This window comes from Sciurus vulgaris (assembly GCF_902686455.1).
Source record: "Sciurus vulgaris genome assembly, chromosome: 18".
NCBI classification, from domain to species: domain Eukaryota; kingdom Metazoa; phylum Chordata; class Mammalia; order Rodentia; family Sciuridae; genus Sciurus; species Sciurus vulgaris.
In genome coordinates, this window is record NC_136479.1 from 13,826,484 (window position 1) to 13,846,222 (window position 19,739).

At 50.0% G+C, this 19,739-nt stretch overlaps 1 protein-coding gene across 1 annotated transcript; it reads right to left on the reverse strand.

Moving 5' to 3' along the window:
• Positions 1-578: 578 nt before the first annotated feature.
• On the reverse strand, positions 579-19,514 carry CLEC19A (C-type lectin domain containing 19A; the record flags this gene model as incomplete). Its single annotated transcript, XM_079120517.1, has 5 exons — positions 579-658; positions 2,034-2,166; positions 4,443-4,536; positions 9,258-9,423; positions 19,427-19,514. The coding sequence occupies 5 exons, from the start codon at positions 19,512-19,514 to the stop codon at positions 579-581; spliced, it is 561 nt and encodes a 186-aa protein (XP_078976643.1).
• Positions 19,515-19,739: the final 225 nt, after the last annotated feature.

Consider the following 19,739-nt stretch of genomic DNA (forward strand, 5'->3'; position numbering starts at 1 on the left):
ATATATTGTGAAGGATCGCCACAGTCAAGCTGATCAACCTGTCCATCACCTCACCACCCACCTGTTTTCCGGTGAGAAGACGCAACATCTACCCGCTTAGCGAATTCCGACAGGCGATGTCACGTCCGAAGGACGGTCGCGTCCCGCACGAGGTCCCCAGAGCTTTCCCACTCGTACTGAAAGCTTGCCCCTTTGCCCAGCATCTGCTCATCCCCCCTCCGCCCCATTAGATCGCCTCCCGGCTCCCTCCGCCCTGTTCTGGGCTCAGCCAATCAGCTTAGGCCAAAGTCAGGCCTCGGGGGCGCTGGGAGGCCCACACCAGGCCAGTGAGATCCAACCCTGAAGCCGGCGCAGCCCCTGGACTCACCAGGGCGTGCCAGCCCTTGCTGTTCGCTGAGCTAGGTCGAGTTGGGCTTCTGTCACTTGGCCAAGTGGCCATTAGGGCTCGTCAGTTTAAAGTCTCATCTGTGAGATTTACCTCTGGTGGCACTTCGCATTCATTCAGCAGCGGCTTTATAGCAGGTACAGCGAGGCAGTGGTGCTGGGGTCCAGTCCACCCCAGCTAGGCCAACCGAGCATCAGTTAATGCTCAGGGGTGGGATCTTGCAGACAAAAGGGAACTTCCGGCTGCAGGCGTTATCATTCCACGACCTCAGAGCTGTGATGAAGGAAGCAGAGCATCTGGGTGAAGATCCACCCACCACAATAAAAGTAACCTCACCGCCCCTCTGGAGTAAGAGCCCTCTCTGGTAGGCCTCGCATCTACACTGGTGGCCCTTTCTCACTGAAGCTCAGCAAGGCTGTGGTCTAGTCTTGTTCCTTCATGAGGCTGGGCTTGATTTGCCACCACGGATGGGCAGGACAAACTTCATTTAGAGTCTTGGCCAGCTCTGCTACTGTGCTCCCCATGGCTCTCAGGGTAATACATTGTTATTCCAATCCCACCCTCCTCTCCTCAGGACGAACACAAGGGGCAAAGAAGGAAGAGCAGTTCAATGCTTGAGTCTGGAGATCTCAGCTTGAAACCTAGCTCCGTGACGTGCTTACTGTGTGACCTCAAAGAAGTTGCTCACCTTCTCTGAGCCCCAGTTTCCTCATCTGCAAAGTGGAAATATTGTTAGTTTTATGTCCTAAGATTTGTGAGGAGAGTAACAGTGTTGTTGATGGTGACGGTAATCACTACCGGTGCATGCTAACCCTGACAGCCACTTCTTACATCACTTCTTTTTCCTTTGTGTCAACCTGGTCAAGTAGCATTAGTCCCCCTGCCCCATTTTTGGTGCTGGGGATTGAAGCCAGGGGTGCTTAACCACAAAGACACGTCCTCAGTCCTTTTTGCTTTTTATTTTGACACAGACTCTCCCTAAGTTGCTTAGGGCTTCACTAAGCTGCTGAGACCAACCTTGAACTTGTGATCCTCCTGCCTCAGCCCCCTGAGCTGCTGGGATCATTAGCCCCATTTTGAGGGTGAAGGCTCTGTGCTGCCAAAGCTTAAGGCCTTCGCCTTGTGCTACATGGTCAATGAGGGGCGGACTGCCGACTCCAGAGTCCATGCTCTGGTCACCGGGCTGTATCACCCTTTAATGGTCCTTAAGGGTCCTGGACATAGGAACATATGAAGTCCACTTTACGGAAGAGGAAACAATTTGAGAGAGGACCGCGATTCCCTGCAAGGACACGGAGCTAGAAAGCAGTAGGGCCAGCAACCAAACCCAGCTTTGTATTGATGTTGAGAAGCCAGGCGGGGCTGGGGGCTAGGGACTGGCACTGGGGCAGGTGGTGAGCTGACCCAGATGCACCACCCTCCGACGACTCCAGTGCGAGAGTCTCCTCGTCCCCCGTGCTTCTCTCTCTGTCACTGCATGAAAATCAGGGTCTGCATGCCAACACTGAACCATTAACTATCGTCTTAAGGGAATCTATTGTGGAGAACGGCCGCGCCCCTAACACCTGGGGACCCCGGGTCGCTCTCCACGGTGCTGAAAATGTGCGCGCCTCCCCGCGGCACCTCCCGAGAGTCTGGGGACACGCACCGCTCGCGGGCCGGTACCACATCTGCACGCAGTCCTCCTCTTCGGGGTGCGCGTGCACGCCGCCGTCCGGCTGGCTGCCGTCCCAGTAGCTGTAGTCGTAGGAGGAGTTGTCGGTCCATTCAAACTGCCCTTCCTGGGGGTGGACATGGAGGGAGGGAGTCAGGCCAAGGAGAGGACAGGGACTTCAGGCAGCTCCAGCTTGGGGTGACATTCTAGCACCTTCCTCTCCTTCCCCTCTGCGTAGAAACCCTCGCTCTTCATGAGCGCTCCTGCATTAGATCTCGGCCACTGTTCCCAATGCAATCGAGACTCTGGGTCGACCTGATGCCTTACAGTTACTGAAGCCGCAGCGCTGGGTTCAAACCAGGTCTGCCCACTCGGCTCCAGCGCCCCAGACCCTCACTTGCTGTGCGTGGCAGGCGCTCTTCAGCCAAACAGTCTGCATTATTATTATTATTATTTTTTTTCCTGGTGTAGAACTACTCTGTCCAATTGTAAGAAAAGTCCTGTTGGGAATTGATGCTGCAATAAATGTGCAAATTAACTGTGGAAAGAAAGACCTGTGTGCAGCATGCAGGAACAAGAGCCATTTCTCCATTCATTCAGCTTTTTAGAAAAGTGTCCCCCGCCCCCAAACGTGGATGATTATGGAGCTCATTTTAGGTAATGGAAATTGTGCTATTTCTGAGATGTGGGGGGAGAGGGACTGAAACTAGAGCTGGAGATTGAATTTCCTCTGTCCTCTTCCCAGCTCTGTGACCTGGACAAGTTAATCAACCTCTCTGAGGCTCAGTTTCCACTCCTATCTAATGGAGCTACTACCTCCAAGAATTGTTGTGAGGGTTGAATGGATTAAAGGCTGTGAAGGACTGAACACAGAGCATGGCATGTGGGGCCCAGCCCTGAAAAGAAAAGAGGAAAAAACCCCACCATCCTTTTTCCCATGCTGTTCATTATGATTATCGGGCCTTGCAATATGAATCTCTTAAACACTGATTTAATGTAATTATAGTCTAATTTTAATGTTGCTATTATAAATAGAAATTTTAGGGTTTCTTTTTTAAAGTTACAACTTCTATGTGGGTTCCCGACAGATAAATTCTGTTGATTTAAAAATGTACACTAATTCTAGACACTCTGCTTCTGCAATTTTAGCAGCAACTTCTACCATCCTTGGTGGGCTCTGTATGTGCCAAATGTCAGGCTAAACCTTTTATGTACATTAGCTCATTTATTTCTTAAAACAAGGCACTATTATCTCCATTTCGCAGACAGAGAAACTGAGGCTAAGAGAAGCCTTAAAAAAGTCCAGAGTCTCCTACCAGCCAGTAAGTGGCAGCTCAGGAGCTGGGCCTGGAACTCGGTCCTCTGTTGAGCTCCCAGGCAGAAAGAGAGCGTCTATGCAAAATGGAGACCAAAAACAGTTTCCCAGGGAGTGATGGGGAGGGATCTCGGGTGGCATCTGCTGTGATCCCCCCAGGCAGGAGATGCAGCCTGAGTCACCTTGTCGACCTTATTTTGTACCTTCCTTCTGCCCCTCCCTGCCCCACCCTGCATTCCAGCCACGCTTATCTTCTTTAATATCCTTCCTTGAACATGCTGTTTTCTCTCCTACCTCAGGACCTTGGCCCATGCTGTCCCCTCCACCTGGAATTCTCTGTCTCTGGCTGGCTCCTAGTTGTCTGTTAAACACAAGCTGAAACGTTTCTTACCCAGAGGGGCGACTGTGGCCGCCAGGGTGGTGCACGGCTCAGGGTGCCTGTGGGAAGCAGATGATTGACAGCTGCATCCTCTGCCTTTGGGCAGTCACCCTCTTGTGTGTGCTAGGGATACGCTTCTGCCCTTTGAACCCAGCATGGCGTTCACACGGGGCCACGTTTCCTCCAGGCTCTTCCCAGGCAGGGACTCAGCAGGTCAGGGGCACCAATGCTGGCCCACTCCTGCCCAAGGCAGGACCCCTGGGCAGGGCATCCTTTGCCTGGGGACTCCCCACTGGCCGAGCTAAGACCTTCTCAGGACTGTGCTGTGGTGGGAGCTCCTCCAACCGTCCTCCCCCTCCGCTGTCCTTCCACAGGGCTCAGATCCACATCGTCATCTCATGAGTCCCCTGTCCCTTGTGCCTCCTCCTCTTTAACTTCACCCATCTCCCCTCAACCATCTCTGGTCATCCGATCATGTCTTGGTGCCTGTTTTTTTTTTTTTTTTTTTTTTTGAGAACTCAAGTCAAAACAAGAGCCTTCTCTGACAGTACTGCGTGTTTTCCTTCCTGTCCCCTTTCGTGACAGGCATCCTAGGCTTCCCGTGGCCTTGCAGTGTCTGGCTCCTCTGTCTCCTGTAACGCGGCTGTCAGCTGGCACATGTGTGAAGGGTTTGTTAAATAAAAATGCACCTTGGTCAGAGCTTTCTCACCTGTCTGTGGTCGTGGAGGCCTGTCCAGATGTCAGTGGGGATGCCAGGAACACAGCTGTTGGCGAGGTCATATACAAAGACATTTTCCTCCCAGCTGCGGATGTGAGAAACACGGGAGCTCGTGACTCCTCGCCTCTTCTCTTGGGGTGGAGTTGAAAACCAAAGCAACCCTTGCTCACTTTTCTGCACCAAAGTGAACCCTGCCTTCTTTTCCTGTTTTCTCTTTTAATCAGCTCACCTGTATGGGGCCGTCCCCATGTGGGATTTGGCCCATGCCAGTTCCAAGAACTCAGCTCTGCTATTTTTCCAAAAATTTAAATCCCATCTCCAAAACACTAGCGAACAAGGGGGATTATGTTAAAAATATTACCAAGAGACAATGAAGGCCGAGTGAGGTGGTGCACACCTTAATCCCAACAGAGTGGGAGGCTGAGGCAGGAGGATCGCCAAGTTCAAAGCCGGCCTCAGCAACTTAGGGAGGCTCTAAGCAAGTCAGCAAGACCCTGTCTCTAAATAAAATATAAAAAAGGGCTGGGGAGGTGGCTCAGTGGTTAAGCACCCCTGAATTCAATCCCTTGTTCCCTCACCCCCCCTCAAAAAAAGAAAAAGAAAATGAAAGGGGCCTAATTTCATTACACATGTAACTTAACGAAATCTCTACCAGCAACTTTTGTTCTCTCTTAAAGATCCTCCCTCCACTGCCAGTCCTTATATCTCCTCCTCTCTTCTAATCTTTTCTCACATGAGCCAGATACAGTGAAATGTCCTTTTATTTTGGAAGCTAAGGCAGGAGGATGGATCACTTGAGGCTAGCCTGGGCAACATAGTGAGACTTAGTCTCAGGAAAAAAAAAAAAAATCTTTTCCCGTTTATCATCTCCAAATTCTTTTCTGTTTACCTGGAAAATTCAGCTCTAGGCCAGAATGTGCATAGATCACGCAGCAAAACCAATCCCTGCATTGAAATAGCCTAACTTCCTTAAAAGGCATCGGCATATCCTTGGGGTATTCTCATTCCCTATTTCAAAGAGCTTATCAAATAGTGCAACCAAAAAAAAGATGGAGGAACCTGGTGATAGTTCACTGCCAAGAAGAACAAAGAAATAGAGATAGATGGATGGATGAATGGGTGGTGGATGGGTGGATGGATGGATAGATAGGTAGATGGATAGTGGATGGATGGGTGGGTAGATGGATGGATGGATAGGTGGATGGATAGTGGATGGATGGATGGATGGATGGATGGATAGGTGGATGGATGGGTGGGTGGATGGATGGATGGATGGATGGGTGGATGGACAGATGGATGGATGGGTAGATGAATGGATGGAAGAAAGAAAAGTTGGATGGATGATTGGACAGATAGCTAAATAGGCACATAGAGACTCTGAGTACTGATTCATGTCAGGTACTCTCCTTAGTTTTATACACATATGAGCTCATTTCATTCTCACACAAAGCAGGAATTGGGGCAGATATCACCGGCTGACCAGTCATTCCTAATCCCTCTACCCATTGCTACATTGTAACTTAGGAAATCAGATTTCACTTTCTCAGCCTCCTTTGCAGCTAGCATTGGCCACAGGACCAAGTCTAGCCACTTAAATAGAAGGGAAAGTTTGTAGAGGATATCTTGGAAATATTTTCTCCGTGATAAAAGGAAGGAGGTGGGGGGGCAGTTTCCATCACTTCCCTTCCTCCTTGGGTTGAAACTTGGGAACTCACTCAGTTCCCTGGACATCAGTGAGCCCATTAAAGGTCATCTGCAGAAGTTAGAAGGGTGGATAAAGGATGTGAGTGAATGAGGGTGAGTATCAGCATATGTCACTCAAACTGTTTCCAGAACCAGACAGACAGATCCGACTGAATAAATGACTCCCATTATCGTCTTCCACAATCCACTAAGAGGATGTCAAATACGTCATTACAAAATAATAATAATCAGCCCTAGACCTGACACCTAACCAATAAGCCACTTCAAACAATTATGTTGAGGGGTTCTCTGTTGCAACCAGGCATATGGGCTCTGGTTAGCTTCTTCCACTGACAGCTCTCTAAAGGCTACCATCTTACCTAGAATGTCCACCATTAAAATATTTCCTTTGCTTGAGGAATTGGTGACATAAAAGCACACATATGTACTCTTCTTAGTTCTGTGATGGTGGAAGATGTTGCTAAACCATTCTAGATTAGCAGCACTCAGAATTCCTAACACAAAAAGTCACATGGACAAGAGTCACTTGGCAGATACTATTGGAACTGGAGAAGAAAGAAGGAAGGTAAAACTCACTTGCATCCCGTGGAAAGATGACCTGACATGGGAATGCTAAAAAAAAGTCTCCTTGAGGCCTCTAGAATGATAATGAATGAAAATCATAAGTTTCCTCTACAGAGCATTTGAGTTAGACAAACACTGTGTGAGAACTTTAGTTGGGTTATCACTTTTAGAGACCCATAACTTTCAAATGTCAGTGGGATTATTGCTATTTTCCAGTTGAGAGCTATTTGGCTTGGAGGGTTTATATGACCTGGTCAAGATCAGGCAGGTAGGAAGTGACAGGGTTGGGACCATATGACCCTAATGCCCTCAATCAATGCCCACAAAATTCCATGGCTTCCTTCATTTGGAACATCTACTGTCTCATCTCTTAAGCTTCCCAGCCCTTTGAGATCCTGATCCAGGACCAGTGCTTCCAGAACTCCAAAACTCAAGTTAAAATTTAATTGCCATGGTAACAGTATTAAGAGGTGGGGCTTTTCAGAGGTGGTTAAGTCAGGAGGGTCTGCTTTCATGGATGGATTAATGCCGATATCACAGAAGTGGTTCCTGATAAAAAGGATGAGCTTAGCCTACTTTCTTCTGTCTTATGTACTCCCTTGCCCTTCTGACATCTGCCATGGGATGACCCAGCCAAGAGCACTTACCAGACACTGGTGCCATGCTCTCAGACTTCCCAGCCTCCAGAACCGTGAGAACTGTTCAGTATAAATCACCCAGGCTTGGGTATTCTGTTATAGCAGCACAACATGAACTAAGACGGTGGTTCAAGAGTCCCTTGGAAACTAAGGATACCTTCTCCATTAATAAAACATAGTGACTATAAGACATAAGGAAACAATTTTCTTCCTTCCTTCCTTCCTTCCTTCCTTCCTTCCTTCCTTCTTTCCTTCCTTCCTTCCTTCCTTCCTTCCTTCCTTCCTTCCTTCCTTCCTTCCTTCTTTCCTTCTGTCTTTCCTTCCTTCCTTCCTTCCTTGTACATTAAATTATATAAAACTGTGGAATTCATTGTGATATATTCATACATGCACATAATTTAGTCAATTTCATTGCCCAGGATCTTCCCTTTCCCTCCCCACCTGCCTGCCCCCTGGTCCCCTTACTCTCTTCTACTGGTCTCCCTTTTATTTTCATGAAATCCCTTTTTTTCCCCTTTTTCAAGCTTCCACATATGAGAGAAAATATGTGACCCTTGACTTTATGAGTCTGAATTATTTCCCTTAATACGATGTTTTCCAGTTTCATTCATTTACCTGAAAATGACATAGTGTCATCCTTCTTTATGGTCAAGTGAAACTCCCTTTTGCATATATCCTAGGTTTTCTTTATCCATTAATCTGTTGACCAGTGCCTAGTCAGGTTGTGTAACTTGGCTGTTCTGAACTGTGCCTCTATAAACGTGGGCATGCATGTATTGCTATCATATGATGACTTTTAACTCCTTTGGATTACATACCAAGGAGTGGTACAGCTGGGTCAGATGGGGGTTCCATGCCTAGTCTTTTGAGGAACCTCTATTCTGATTTCCAAGGTGTTGTATTAATTTACAATCCCGCCAACAGTGTCTAAGGGGAACAAATGCTCTTTCTAACTTCAAATCTCTCATGGATGAAGAACAGAGGCCAGATTGAGAATTTGTAGTTCGAGAGCCAAGGGGAACTATTATGCCTGATCTGAAATACTCACACACCTGCAGGGAGTCGACTCTGAAACTGATTGTTAAGCTGTGCAGAAAGAAGTGTTCTGGGAGAGGAGGCGGGTAGTGAGTGTAACTAGGTACCAGGGAGTCAGAGGGGACTCTACTAAAGAGATGTTGCCAGAGCTACCTGGGGGGTTGGGGAGGTGTTTTACCTGCAGGAGGAGGTAGGGATGGGAATCCCCAGCAGGCTGCAGGGGTTGGGCCAGCCTGGAGAACTACAAGATAGATGGTCAGTGTGTCTGGAATGTGGAAGGAGGCCTTGGCAGCTGAGGGATGGAGTTCAACTCTCAGGTCCAAATCCAGTCCCTGTGGCTCAATGGTAGAGTATGGGCTTAGCAGGCATGAGGCCCTGGATTTCATCTCCGGCACCAGAAAAACTCCAAACCAAACAAAATGACCACAATCCCCCAAAACAAAAGCAAAACCCAGTTCTCCCACTTCATAGCTGTGCAACTTTGAGCAAGTCAGTTACCTCTCTGGGTTTCTTCTCTATAAAATGAGAATACCTACCATATCAAATAAAAGTCAGCTATAGTTTCTTAGGGTCTTATCACATTCTGTATGTTAGGTCAGTTGCATCACCGATCAAGCTCCTGTGACACACAGCAGAGCCCAGTACAAGACTGGCATTTATAAAGATGGATCTCCCCACATGCTCTTTGCTACTGCCGCTAAATGCTTTAGCCTCTACTGCCGAGGATAAATTCAGTGAGGGATTGGGTTGGATAAAGAGCAGCTTTAACGATCAGAGAGAAATGCCCATGGGAGACACCATTCTCCATTCCCTTTCCCAAAGGGGCAGCTGGTTGGATTGTGGAGGGTCAAGAGGGTCCACCCACCTGTGGATGGAGGCCAGTTTGGCGGATTTCCTGCCGATGGAGAACTCGGAACAGTGGAGGTCAGCCTCGGCCCAGGTCTTATTGAGAGGAAAGAATCTGTAGCAGTGACCTTTGAACTCCATCCAGAACAGGGGACACAGGGAAGTCTGGGGCAGCTCTGGCAGGGCTGTGGACAGAGAGAAAATGGACTAGAAGAGAGGTTGGTGGTGAAGTTGTTTCCATGATTTATTACGTATTTTCAAGAATGAACATAGCACGTGCCTTGTAGTGATGACTGTGGGTGGTATGCCTGTCATGGTTTGGATGAGAGGCAACCCCCAAAGCCCATGCGTTAGGAAATGCAGGAATGCTCAGAGGTGAGAGATTAGACTACACGATGTGTAACCTCATCCGTGGATTAATCCATTTGGCAGACTAAGATTTCAAGAGGATGACTGGGTGGTACCTGCAGGCAGGTGGGGCATGGCTGGAAAAAGTGGGTCACTGGGAGTGTCCCCTTGGGGATTATATCTGGTCCCCGTCTCACTGCTCTTTGGCTGTTTCTTGGCCGCCAGGAGCTGAGCAGCTTTCCATTGCATGCCCTTCCGCCATGATGTGTGGCCTTATCTCAGGCCCTGAGGCATGCAGTCAGCCAACCACAGACTGAACCTCTGAAATCATGAGCCCAAATAAACTTTTCCTCCTCTAAGTTGTTCTTGTCAGGTATTTTGGTCACAGGGATGAAAAGTTGACTCACATAATACCTGAAGTACCAAAAAAAAAAAAAAGAACGAAACCTCAGGCAGGCCTAAATTTTTCAAAATACTAAGATTGTAACATATGCTTCTCAAAGTTGGAAAATGTCAATTCTTTGGCACATTTCCCACCATATCACATCCATACACAGTGACAGTTTTTAATGCAATTGTGATCACTGGTATGCAGGACAGCATTCCGACTGCTAAAAATTCAGGAGTGTAAGCATTTCCCTCGTCATGATACCTTTTCGTAAACATTAAATAGCTCTCGAATGCTCTCCTGAGTGGCCCTTCTAGAGTTTATCTAATCATTCTCTCATTGGGGGATAATTAGATTTCTTCTTTTTTTTTTTTTTTTTTTTTTTTTTTTTACGATTACAAATAACGCCACGGTGAGCTGGCTTATGCATAAACCTTTCTCGGCCTTTCTGATGATTCTCAGAGAGACTTTGAAGGCTTTGATGCAATTTGCTAAATTGCCTCCTGAAAGCCATTTATCCTGCCACAGCCGGGTCTGCGAGGACTCCTCTCTCTCTGCCCTTGCCAGCGCCTGGTGTCATTATTTTCATGGCAATCCTTGCAAATTTTATAAACAAAAAGATGGTATCTTGTTTCGATCTGCAGTTCTGGGCTGTCTGGGGAGGGCGCCCATCTCCCCGAGTTAATGGCCAGCTAGCGCTAAGGCTATTTATATCTCCTGCCCATCGAAATGAATGCAGTTTCAGAATTTGTTGTTAAAGCTGCAGAGGAACATGTAAGGAACTCATGCTTGAGGTAATAAAGTTCTCTCAAGTCTCAGTCCCTCTGGAAGCTTTTTAGGAGAGATTTTTTCGTTTGTTTGTTTTGCCTGGAAATCGCCACTCAAGGTGACTGGCTGGGAGAGGCAGACAGACTGAGAATCTTCCCCACACTGGGATGGATGGCTCATCCCTGGGGGGCAGGCAGGGAGCCTGCAGTGGGGGGGTTTGCTGGGCTGGGACTGCAAAACCCAAGTCCTAGCCCCAGCTCTGTGCCCGTCTGGCTGTGAGAATCTGGAACATTCCTGTTTGGTTTTGGTTGTCCAACTAGCTGATCCCTGGGGTCAGATACCACCCAGCCAGGTGGAATCTGCCTCCAAGACACCACAGTGACGGCCGAGCTGGTGGAATCATAAAGCAGTGGACGCCGTTCATTGAGCATCTGTGATACACCTGGCACACACAGGGAACGGGCCTCAGTGGTGAAGTCACCAAAGCAGCAAACTGCACAGTGGTTCCCCACCAGGGGCTGATTCAACCCCCAGAAGACAAGGCCCAGAGACGCTGTTGGTTGTCACGGCTGGGGGTGGGGGCCCTACTGGCACCAATGGCTAAACACCTACAATGAACAGCTCCCCACATATCTGACCCCAAATATCAATAGATCCGAGGTTGAGAAACTGCTCTAGATGGAAGGCAGACCTCCAAAACCACACCGGCCCAGAGGACAGCAGGGCAGAACCCCCTAGCCAGGCCCTTCTTCCTGAGCCGAACTGGATTTTCCACTATGAAAATTAAGCCATGATCCACACAAGTGAGAGGAAGCAAGTTCTGGTTCTGTAATTTGAGAGTCGAAATGTATCGCCATGATTAACGCCTAGCTTCCAAGCACTGGGCTGTGAGTGAGCTTGTGTTTAAGTCCAACGGCACAGGCCTCACTGGGGAGCCTCGTGTTTCCCTCCCTGAACGGAAGATGAAGCACACGGCCTTTGTCATCCGGGTCTTTCTGCCCCTGAAGGTGGACCTCTTCCTTCACAAGCCTCGATTCCCTGCTTCAAAAGCCTTTGTCTTTGTCTCTGCCAACGTTGCAGAACTGTGACCGAGACGCTGGTGTCAGGCCCTAAGGACAAGAGTAATCGTAGGAAAGAAAGCCAGGAGGTTATGAAGAGGGGCGTCTCAGGCATGGACCACAGGTCTGCACAAAGGTGCCCACGACCTTATATAAAAACAGGCCACAGGCCGTCTGCCCAGCGCCTGCCTGACGAATCTGGGCTAACGCCACCTTTGTCACTGATCCTCACAGCCAAGGATTATTGTTTCAAATAATCTATGTAATCCTCCGCCTTTGTCCTTTGAGTTTCTTTGCTTCAATCCCTTGGATACTTAGTGGACTCTGGCATGAGTGACCCCGTGACAATGCCATTTTTTGAACCAACGTGTTCACCTCTGTAGCATCTCTGTTTCTTCCTTAGGTCTTGACACCTCCCTGGGTGTGTGTTAAAGTGGAGCCCTACCCGGGCGTGGTGGCGTACCCTGCAATCCCAGCAGCTCGGGAGGCTGAGGCAGGAGGATCACGAGTTCAAGCCAGACTCAGCAAAAGCGAGGCCCTAAGCAACTCAGTGAGACCCTGTCTCTAAATAAAATACAAAATAGGGCTGGGGATGTGGTCGAGGGACCCTGAGTTCAATCCCCGGTAAATCTCCCCCCAAAAAAAGCGGAGCCCCTGCATTATGGAGACTAAAGCCACTCAGGGGCAGGTGACCACTGCTTCATCTTCACCTCTTACTCCTAAGCACCCCTATTTTCTTAGCTGACCAACCTAACTATTATTTATACATTTATTTTTACTTTTGCAGTACAGGGATCGAATGCACTGCGTTCTACCTGAAATACATCCCCAGCCCCTTTTATTTTTTATTTTGAGACAGGGTCTCACTAAATTGCCCAGGCTGGCCTTGAACTTGCGATCCTCCTCCCTCAGCCTCCTGAATCGCTGGTATTACAGATACACACCACCACACATGACCTAGCCTAACTTTAAGGGACGCTTGTAAAAGTTCACATGACAAGTCTGCGTGGCCACAGTGGAAAGCTTCAGCAGTCTCAAATTCACTGTATTGTCTGATCTGGAAGTCTTCATCATTTTTATCTTCTTTATTTTTCCCTTCCTTTTTTTTTCTTTTTAAATAAACTTTTTATTTTCGAATAAACACAGAAAAGTTGCAAAGATAGTATGGAGTATTCCTACCTGCCCTTCCGCAACATCCCTCGTGTTAAACTCTGACATGACGTTTGCCAAGACTAGGAAATTAACATGGTACAATATTATCTGAACCACAGACTTTATTCAGATCCCACTATTTGGTTTTTTTTAAACTGTTCTCAGATCCAAGCGGGGACACCCCACTCATTTACCCCAGGTATGTGTTTTGCTTGACATTGAATAAATACTGTAGCAAGGATCAAGTGGGAATTGGTAAGAATTGGCTGGGACGGGACAGCGTCTCCTAGCACTGCATGATATTCGCTCCAGTCCCCTTGACCTCCTCTTCTTTCCAGTCTCCTTAAGCCAATGGGCCTTCGAGGCCAGCCTCCTCCATCCCCAGACTGTTCTTTCTTTTCTCCCCTTCCACATTCTTCCTGCCCTGCCGTCTTCTCAATGCCTCTTGGCGGTTCTTCCTGCTGTCTCTCCTTCCAGGTCCAGTCCTTGAAACAGCTCCCTAACCCTAACCCTAACAACCCTAACCCTAACCCTAACCCTAACCCTAACCCAGAAGCCCCTCGGCCTCCCCCATCGCTCGCCCTGGCACACTCCCTGGGCCTGGCCCTGCCGGTGTCAGTTCTCAGCACCCAGTTGTGCGGCGGCGGCATCACAGGCTCTCGGCCAGGGATGCAGGGTGCGCGCAGACCTGGGGAGCGCTGCGCAGCCCGCCAGCGGGCGGACAGCCTCTGCATTGCTTCCTGTCCTTCCTCCTCCACTCACTCGCTGACCAGGCCTCGGCCAAGAGCCACGAATGAGGGGTGGAACCGAGGGGCTGGTTGGGAGCCGGGGAGGAAGGGTCCTGGGTCCTAAAGCCTGGGGGTGTGTCCAAAGGAAGCCCCGCCCCCAGCGCCTCCCGGTTGGGTTCCTTTTGATGTTCTCCACCCAGCAGAGAATGGTTCTGGATTCCTGGGGTGAAACCTACCAGAAAATGGGGCTGCCACAGGTCACTGCTCAATCCCTGCTTTTCCACCTGGACAGGCAAAGACCTTTAATTGGGAGGGCCTGGGACGCAAAGAGGAGCCCGGGCTGGTGCTGGGATAAAAATTAACTGTTATCCGCCTGGTCTGCCTACCCACCTTTACTTCTGGCACTTTAGAAACTGGAGACAGGTCTTTCTTCAACCCGTGTCCAAATCGACCTTTGCTAGTCTCTTGTGAAGGGATGTCCTTCAGGCAATGATGGAAACACAATGACCAGAGCCAGCCCTTCCTGAGCGTTTGCCACGTGCCAGGCATTGTGCTTCATGGGTATGAGTTCATTTAATCGTCACACATCCTACGAGGCAGGTGCCATGATCACTCCTACTTTACAAATGTAAACCAAAGCACAGAGAGGTTGACTAACTCCTGCAAGGTCACACAGCTTCTAATTGGCAGAGCTACTATTTTAAAGTCAGGCTGTCTGCTGCCTTTCAATTCATTTCCTTTTGCTTCCAAACCGATGATCTGGGTCTTCATTTGTTCCTTTGTTCATGGGTCAAGCACTTTTGCGCATCTACTTGGTCTCAGGCAGCTGGCTACATGCTGGAAATTCTGTGGCAACTATAGGGCTGTGGCTTCTGACCGCACAGGTCCTTCCGTCTGTGGAGACCACGATCCAGGAAAGTAAATGTGGAGGTACAGAGGTCATTCACAGGTGGTTGGCAGATGTGTCATGTGGGCAAAAGCTTCAGGGAGCAGCCCCTATTGAAACCCAGTATTTGTCCCTTTTCTGCTCAGAGTTGGTGGCTGCCCTGTCCCTGCTGTCAAGGAGCCTGCAGGTGGTTAGGACAGGGAACCACCTTCTTGGGTCGGGGAATCCAGGGAACTGTCACAGGAGCACCTAAAGTGGCTCCTACACAGGACTCGGGCCATGTGGGAGGCTTCTGGGGAGGTGTTGTCTCCACCAAGACTTGAAAGATGGAAAGAGTCAGAGAAAGAGTGTTCCAGGGAGAGGGCATGCCACATGAGAGGGGCTGGAGGTGTGAGCGGTGGGGGCGTTTGGAAAATCGACGTGTTTAGCCTGGCTGGGGACGCGGGAGGGGGAGGTCAGAGAGGAGGCTGCAGGAGGGCGGGCAGGTGGGGGTGGGGGTGCAGCAAGAGGCCTGTTGCTGGGGAGACCAGGAGGCCCCACGACAAGGTCTTTTACTTCAACTAGCAACACCGGGGGCCCCAAGGGCTCGCCGCTGGGGTGGGACTCAGAGCCTGTGGGGACTCTGAGCTTGTTATGGGAAGAAAACACACCAGTGGAATCCAGCGCTCTTCCCCCCGCCCCCTCTCTTTTTAAAAGAATAAATTGTCACCTTCCTACTCAATCTGGCTGCCGGTTCTCCTGGCCCCCAGCCAGCCGCCCACAAGTGCACCACTGTGCTGCCTCCTGCCCAGATCGGCCCTGGGGCCCAGCCAGGAAAGGAGGCAGGGAGGGTCTGGGGGCCCATTTGCCTGCCAATCCCCTTAGAGGCCCCAGACTCCAGGAAGGCTGCTGGAGGGCTCGGTCTCTGCTAGCCTGCTGCTGGCTGGCCCCCCGCAGACCCCCTCCCTCGCTGGGCGCCCAGTGCTCCTGGCCGTGCTCTGACTCCCTTCCCTGGGCTGCCCTGGAGGGCCACGCAGAGGAGAAGGGACTGGACCGCCACCTACCTGCTCTGTTGGCAGGGTGCTTGCTCCTTGACAGCCACCCGGGAGGGGGATGCTGACATTCCCATTTTACAGTTGAGGGTACTGACGCTCAGAGAGGTTGGCACGAGACTCGGTCTGACAGACTCGAACTCCTGAGGGTTATCGTGCTTCTAGAAGGTACCCTTTATTGGCCTCTTTTCTCACTTAAAATAAATACAGGTGCTGGGGTCGTGGCTCAGTGGTGGAGCGCTTACCTAGCACATGTGAGGCACTGGGTTCGATCCTCAGCACCACATAAAAATAAGTAAGTAAATAAAAATATTAAAAATAAAATAAATACAGTGGAGCCTCCACATTTGCGGGTTCTGTAAGCACAGATTTAACCAATCATGGATAAAGATTTTTTGGGGAAAAAAAACTTGTGTTGATATCACAGGTATGGACTTTTTTTTCTTGTTATTCCATAAACAATACAGTATCACCTTTTACATAGCATTTACACAGTACTGGGCATTATAAATAATCAAGAGATAATTTAAAATAAAGGATGTGCATAGGTTATATGCAAAATGCTATGCCATTTTGTGTAAGGGACCTGGGCATGCAAGGAGTTTGGTACCTATAGGGGTCCTGGAATCCATTCCCTGCAGAGGCTGAGGAATGACTATAAATTAAACATCAAACTTAACAATTGTTTAGTTAAGCAAATACATCCACGTTTTCTGGGTGCTCCTATGGCTTGAAATGTGTGCCTTTAAGTTGCTCACAGGGGGATCATCGTATACTAAGTATTCTACAAATACGTAGAGTGCCCTGGGACCCTAGAGGAGGAGGGGAATGGGCCAGAGTGGCCAAGACACGCCAGGATCCGCTCCACTCTAGGAGAGAGGCATAGCCAGCAGCCGAGCCTCTGGGCTCCAGTTTCAGAGCAGGGACTCTGGAGTTAGATGGGCCTTATCAGAACTTGGCTTTTTGTCCCTCGATTTCTTCATCTGTAAAATGGGCCTGGTGATAGCACCTGCGTCCCAGGGAAGAGAGTGTCTGTTTTAGTCAGCTTTTACGCTGCTGCGACTTAGAGACCCGACCAGAACAACTGAGGAGAAGGAAAAGTTTATTTGGGGGCTCACGGTTTCAGAGGTCTCAGTCCATTGACAACAGGCTCCATTGCTCAGGGCTGGAGCTGAGGCAGGAAGTGAGTGTGGCCGAGGGAACCAGCTCGCTCCATGATCAGGAAGCAGAGAGAGACTCCACTCCCCAATTACAAACATGTCCCCAAAGCCACGCCCCCAGTGAGCCCCCTCCTCCGGCCGCAGCCCACCTGCCTCCAGCTACCACTCAGTGAGTCCCACCAGGGATCAATGCACTGATTAGGTTAAGGCTAGAGCCAGTCAGGTTTTCTCCTCCAAACCTTCTTGCATGGTGTCACATGTGAGCTTTTGGGGGTCACCACGTCTAAACGGTAACTGGGTCTGACTTACAGTAGAAATTCTCGTAAACATTAGATATTGTTACAGCAGAAACAGCTTGGGTCCCAGAGCCTCCCCAGAGTATAATGCCAGGTTTCTGGAAGGGAGAGGAAGGGGTCACAGAACATGACTACTTCCCCATCTGCACCCCTGAAGCCCTGCAAGAGCAGATCCTGAGTTTCAAAATCCTTTGCTCTAGGGCTGGGGAGATAGCTCGGTTGGTAGAGTGCTTGCCTTGTATGCACAAGGCCCTGGGTTTGATCCCCAGCACCGCAAGAAAAAAAAAAAATTGGGGTCAAAATCCTTTGCTCTGATTTCCTTTGCCATGGAGGGTTCTTGGGCTCAGGGGCCAGGAGGGTTCTTGGGCTCAGGGGCCAGGGAAAGGAAGATTTGCTGGGTTGAAGAATCATAATAGCAGACATTGGGTGGCTTTTCCTGGGTGCCATGCCCTCCTGCAACCCATTTAAACAATGTGGTCGAAAGCCGGTTGGGAGGAAAGTTTTTGGGAAAGCGTCTCGTCCGGCTCGGTCCTCCCAAGAGGCTTTTCCCCGGTGAAAACCTGGGAGCGGGGCTGGGTCCCCACTCGCACACATATGTGCATGTTCGGGGCGGGGAACGAAGCCCCGGGAGGAGAGACGGACACCTTGTTCTGCTGTGCACTGAATGACTGGCTTCCAAAGAGGAAGCAGAAACAGGCCCCCTTGTCTATCCCCTGGGATAGACAAGCCTATTCCCCAGCATATTCTGTCCAGCTCTGTCCTCCTTGCCCATCACACAGGTGAGGGACTCGAGACCCAAGGATGGGAAAAGGTCAGGGATGAGAAAACTCTGCCATGGACAGAATGTCTGTCCCCTCCCTCCCGCGTTCATGTGATGATGTGATAGTAGTGGGAGGCGGGTCCTGGGGATGTGGTTAGGGTAGCTGAAGTCACAAGAGGAGAGCGCTCAGGGTGGGATTGTACGAGGAAGAGAGACCAGAGCTGGCTCTTCACGAAGGCACAGGGAGAAGGTGGCCAGGGACCAGATCCTCCAGGACCTTGATCTGGAACCTTCCGGTGTCCAGACAACGAGAAATAAGTATCTGTTGTCTCAGATCCCAGTCTATGATACCTTGCTGGGCCAGTCTGAGCCCACTCATACACCCAGGGAGTTTGGACAGAACAGAAGCCCCTGATGTCTGCCTGCGTGAACCAAGATGTCTCCTTGTTCTTACCAGGAGGGTCACCAGATTTTTGAAATAAAAACAAAACAGAAAAAGGGGTACTTAGTTAGATGTGAATTTCAGATGAACAACAAAGATTTTGTAGTATAAGTATGTTCCATGCAATATTTGGGATATACTTATACCAAAAAAAAAAAAAAAAAAAAAAAAAGACCTAGTGGCACTTATTTACTGGTGTTTTATCTGACAAGTCCAGCACCCACATTTGAACAGCCCAATAACTGGCCTGATGGGGATCTCCACCTCGGGATTCCATTTTGCGTTTCACTTTAACGAAGGTGAACAAAGTAGTCTCTCTGCCATAGGGTGTGGGTTCAATAAATAAATGAAGCCTTCTGTAGAGAGGGCTCAGAACTGTTTCTGGCCCATAGAAAGGGCTGTGTCAGTCTTCATTGCTGTGATTGCTATTATTGTATCTTTTAAACGATGCTGGGAAAGAAGCTGGGAGAGGTGCCAGGCAAAGGCCCAGGTATGAGAGGCTGCAGGAGTCGGGACTCTGCATGCAGATGGGGGTCCCCAGAGTGACTCCCCAGCCCCATTTTGGCAAAGTGGAAGAAATTCAGCTCACCGAAGCCCGATGCTCTCTCTACGGGACACTGGGAGGCCTCGCACTTGAAGCTGATGGGTCCTAATACCTGGGACATCCCACAAAACCAACAGTGCTAGGTGCTAAGGGGCAGGTTGCCAGAGGGACACCAGAGGGACAAACATGTCCTCTCTGTATGTCCAACCTCGGCGGCAAAGCAGTGGGTCTGAGAGTCCCTGGGAATGGCTGTCACAACCACGGCGGGGGTGGGGTACCCATGCTGAATTCCCAATGAAAATGCCATTTTTCAGATCTTCCCATGGGGCAGGGCACCACGCGGAACCCCTCCCATGCCACCTCGTCTCCCTAGTTCAGCAGCCCGAGAGGGTGCCCCTGTCACCCCCACTTTCTAGAAGAAACGGAGGCTCAGAGAGGTCAAGAAACTTGCCCAGTCTGTAAACTGCCAAATTGGGATTTCAACCGAGCAATGCCAAGTCTGGGCCTGGAGAGTGTCCCCGATGGGGAAGGAGAGCTCTCCGAGGCTCAGCGCCCCCCAACATTCCTCTGGCCAGGCCCCGGCAGGTGTCCTCTGCACCGGCTCCCTGCCCTTGCCCCTGGGCTCACCTGGGCTGATGTTGATGTCTGTTTGTGGAAAGGCCTGTGCAGAGAGGAGGGTCAGGGAGGCCGCCATCCACAGCGCCCAGCTCTGCATCCTGAGCCCCCAGCAAGCCGCGTCCCGCCGAGCGGAACAGCAAGCTCTTCAGCCGGACCTAGGGTCCAAGACGGCTCTCCCAGGCAAGCAGGGTGGACCCCGTCCCCTCCTCCTCCTTCTCTCCCTCCTCCCTCCTCTCCGCACCGCTGGAGAGAACTCTTGAGTGACAGCAGAGAGCCCAGCAGCCCAGGGCCAGCCTCCCTCAGAACCCCTGCTCAGAGCCAC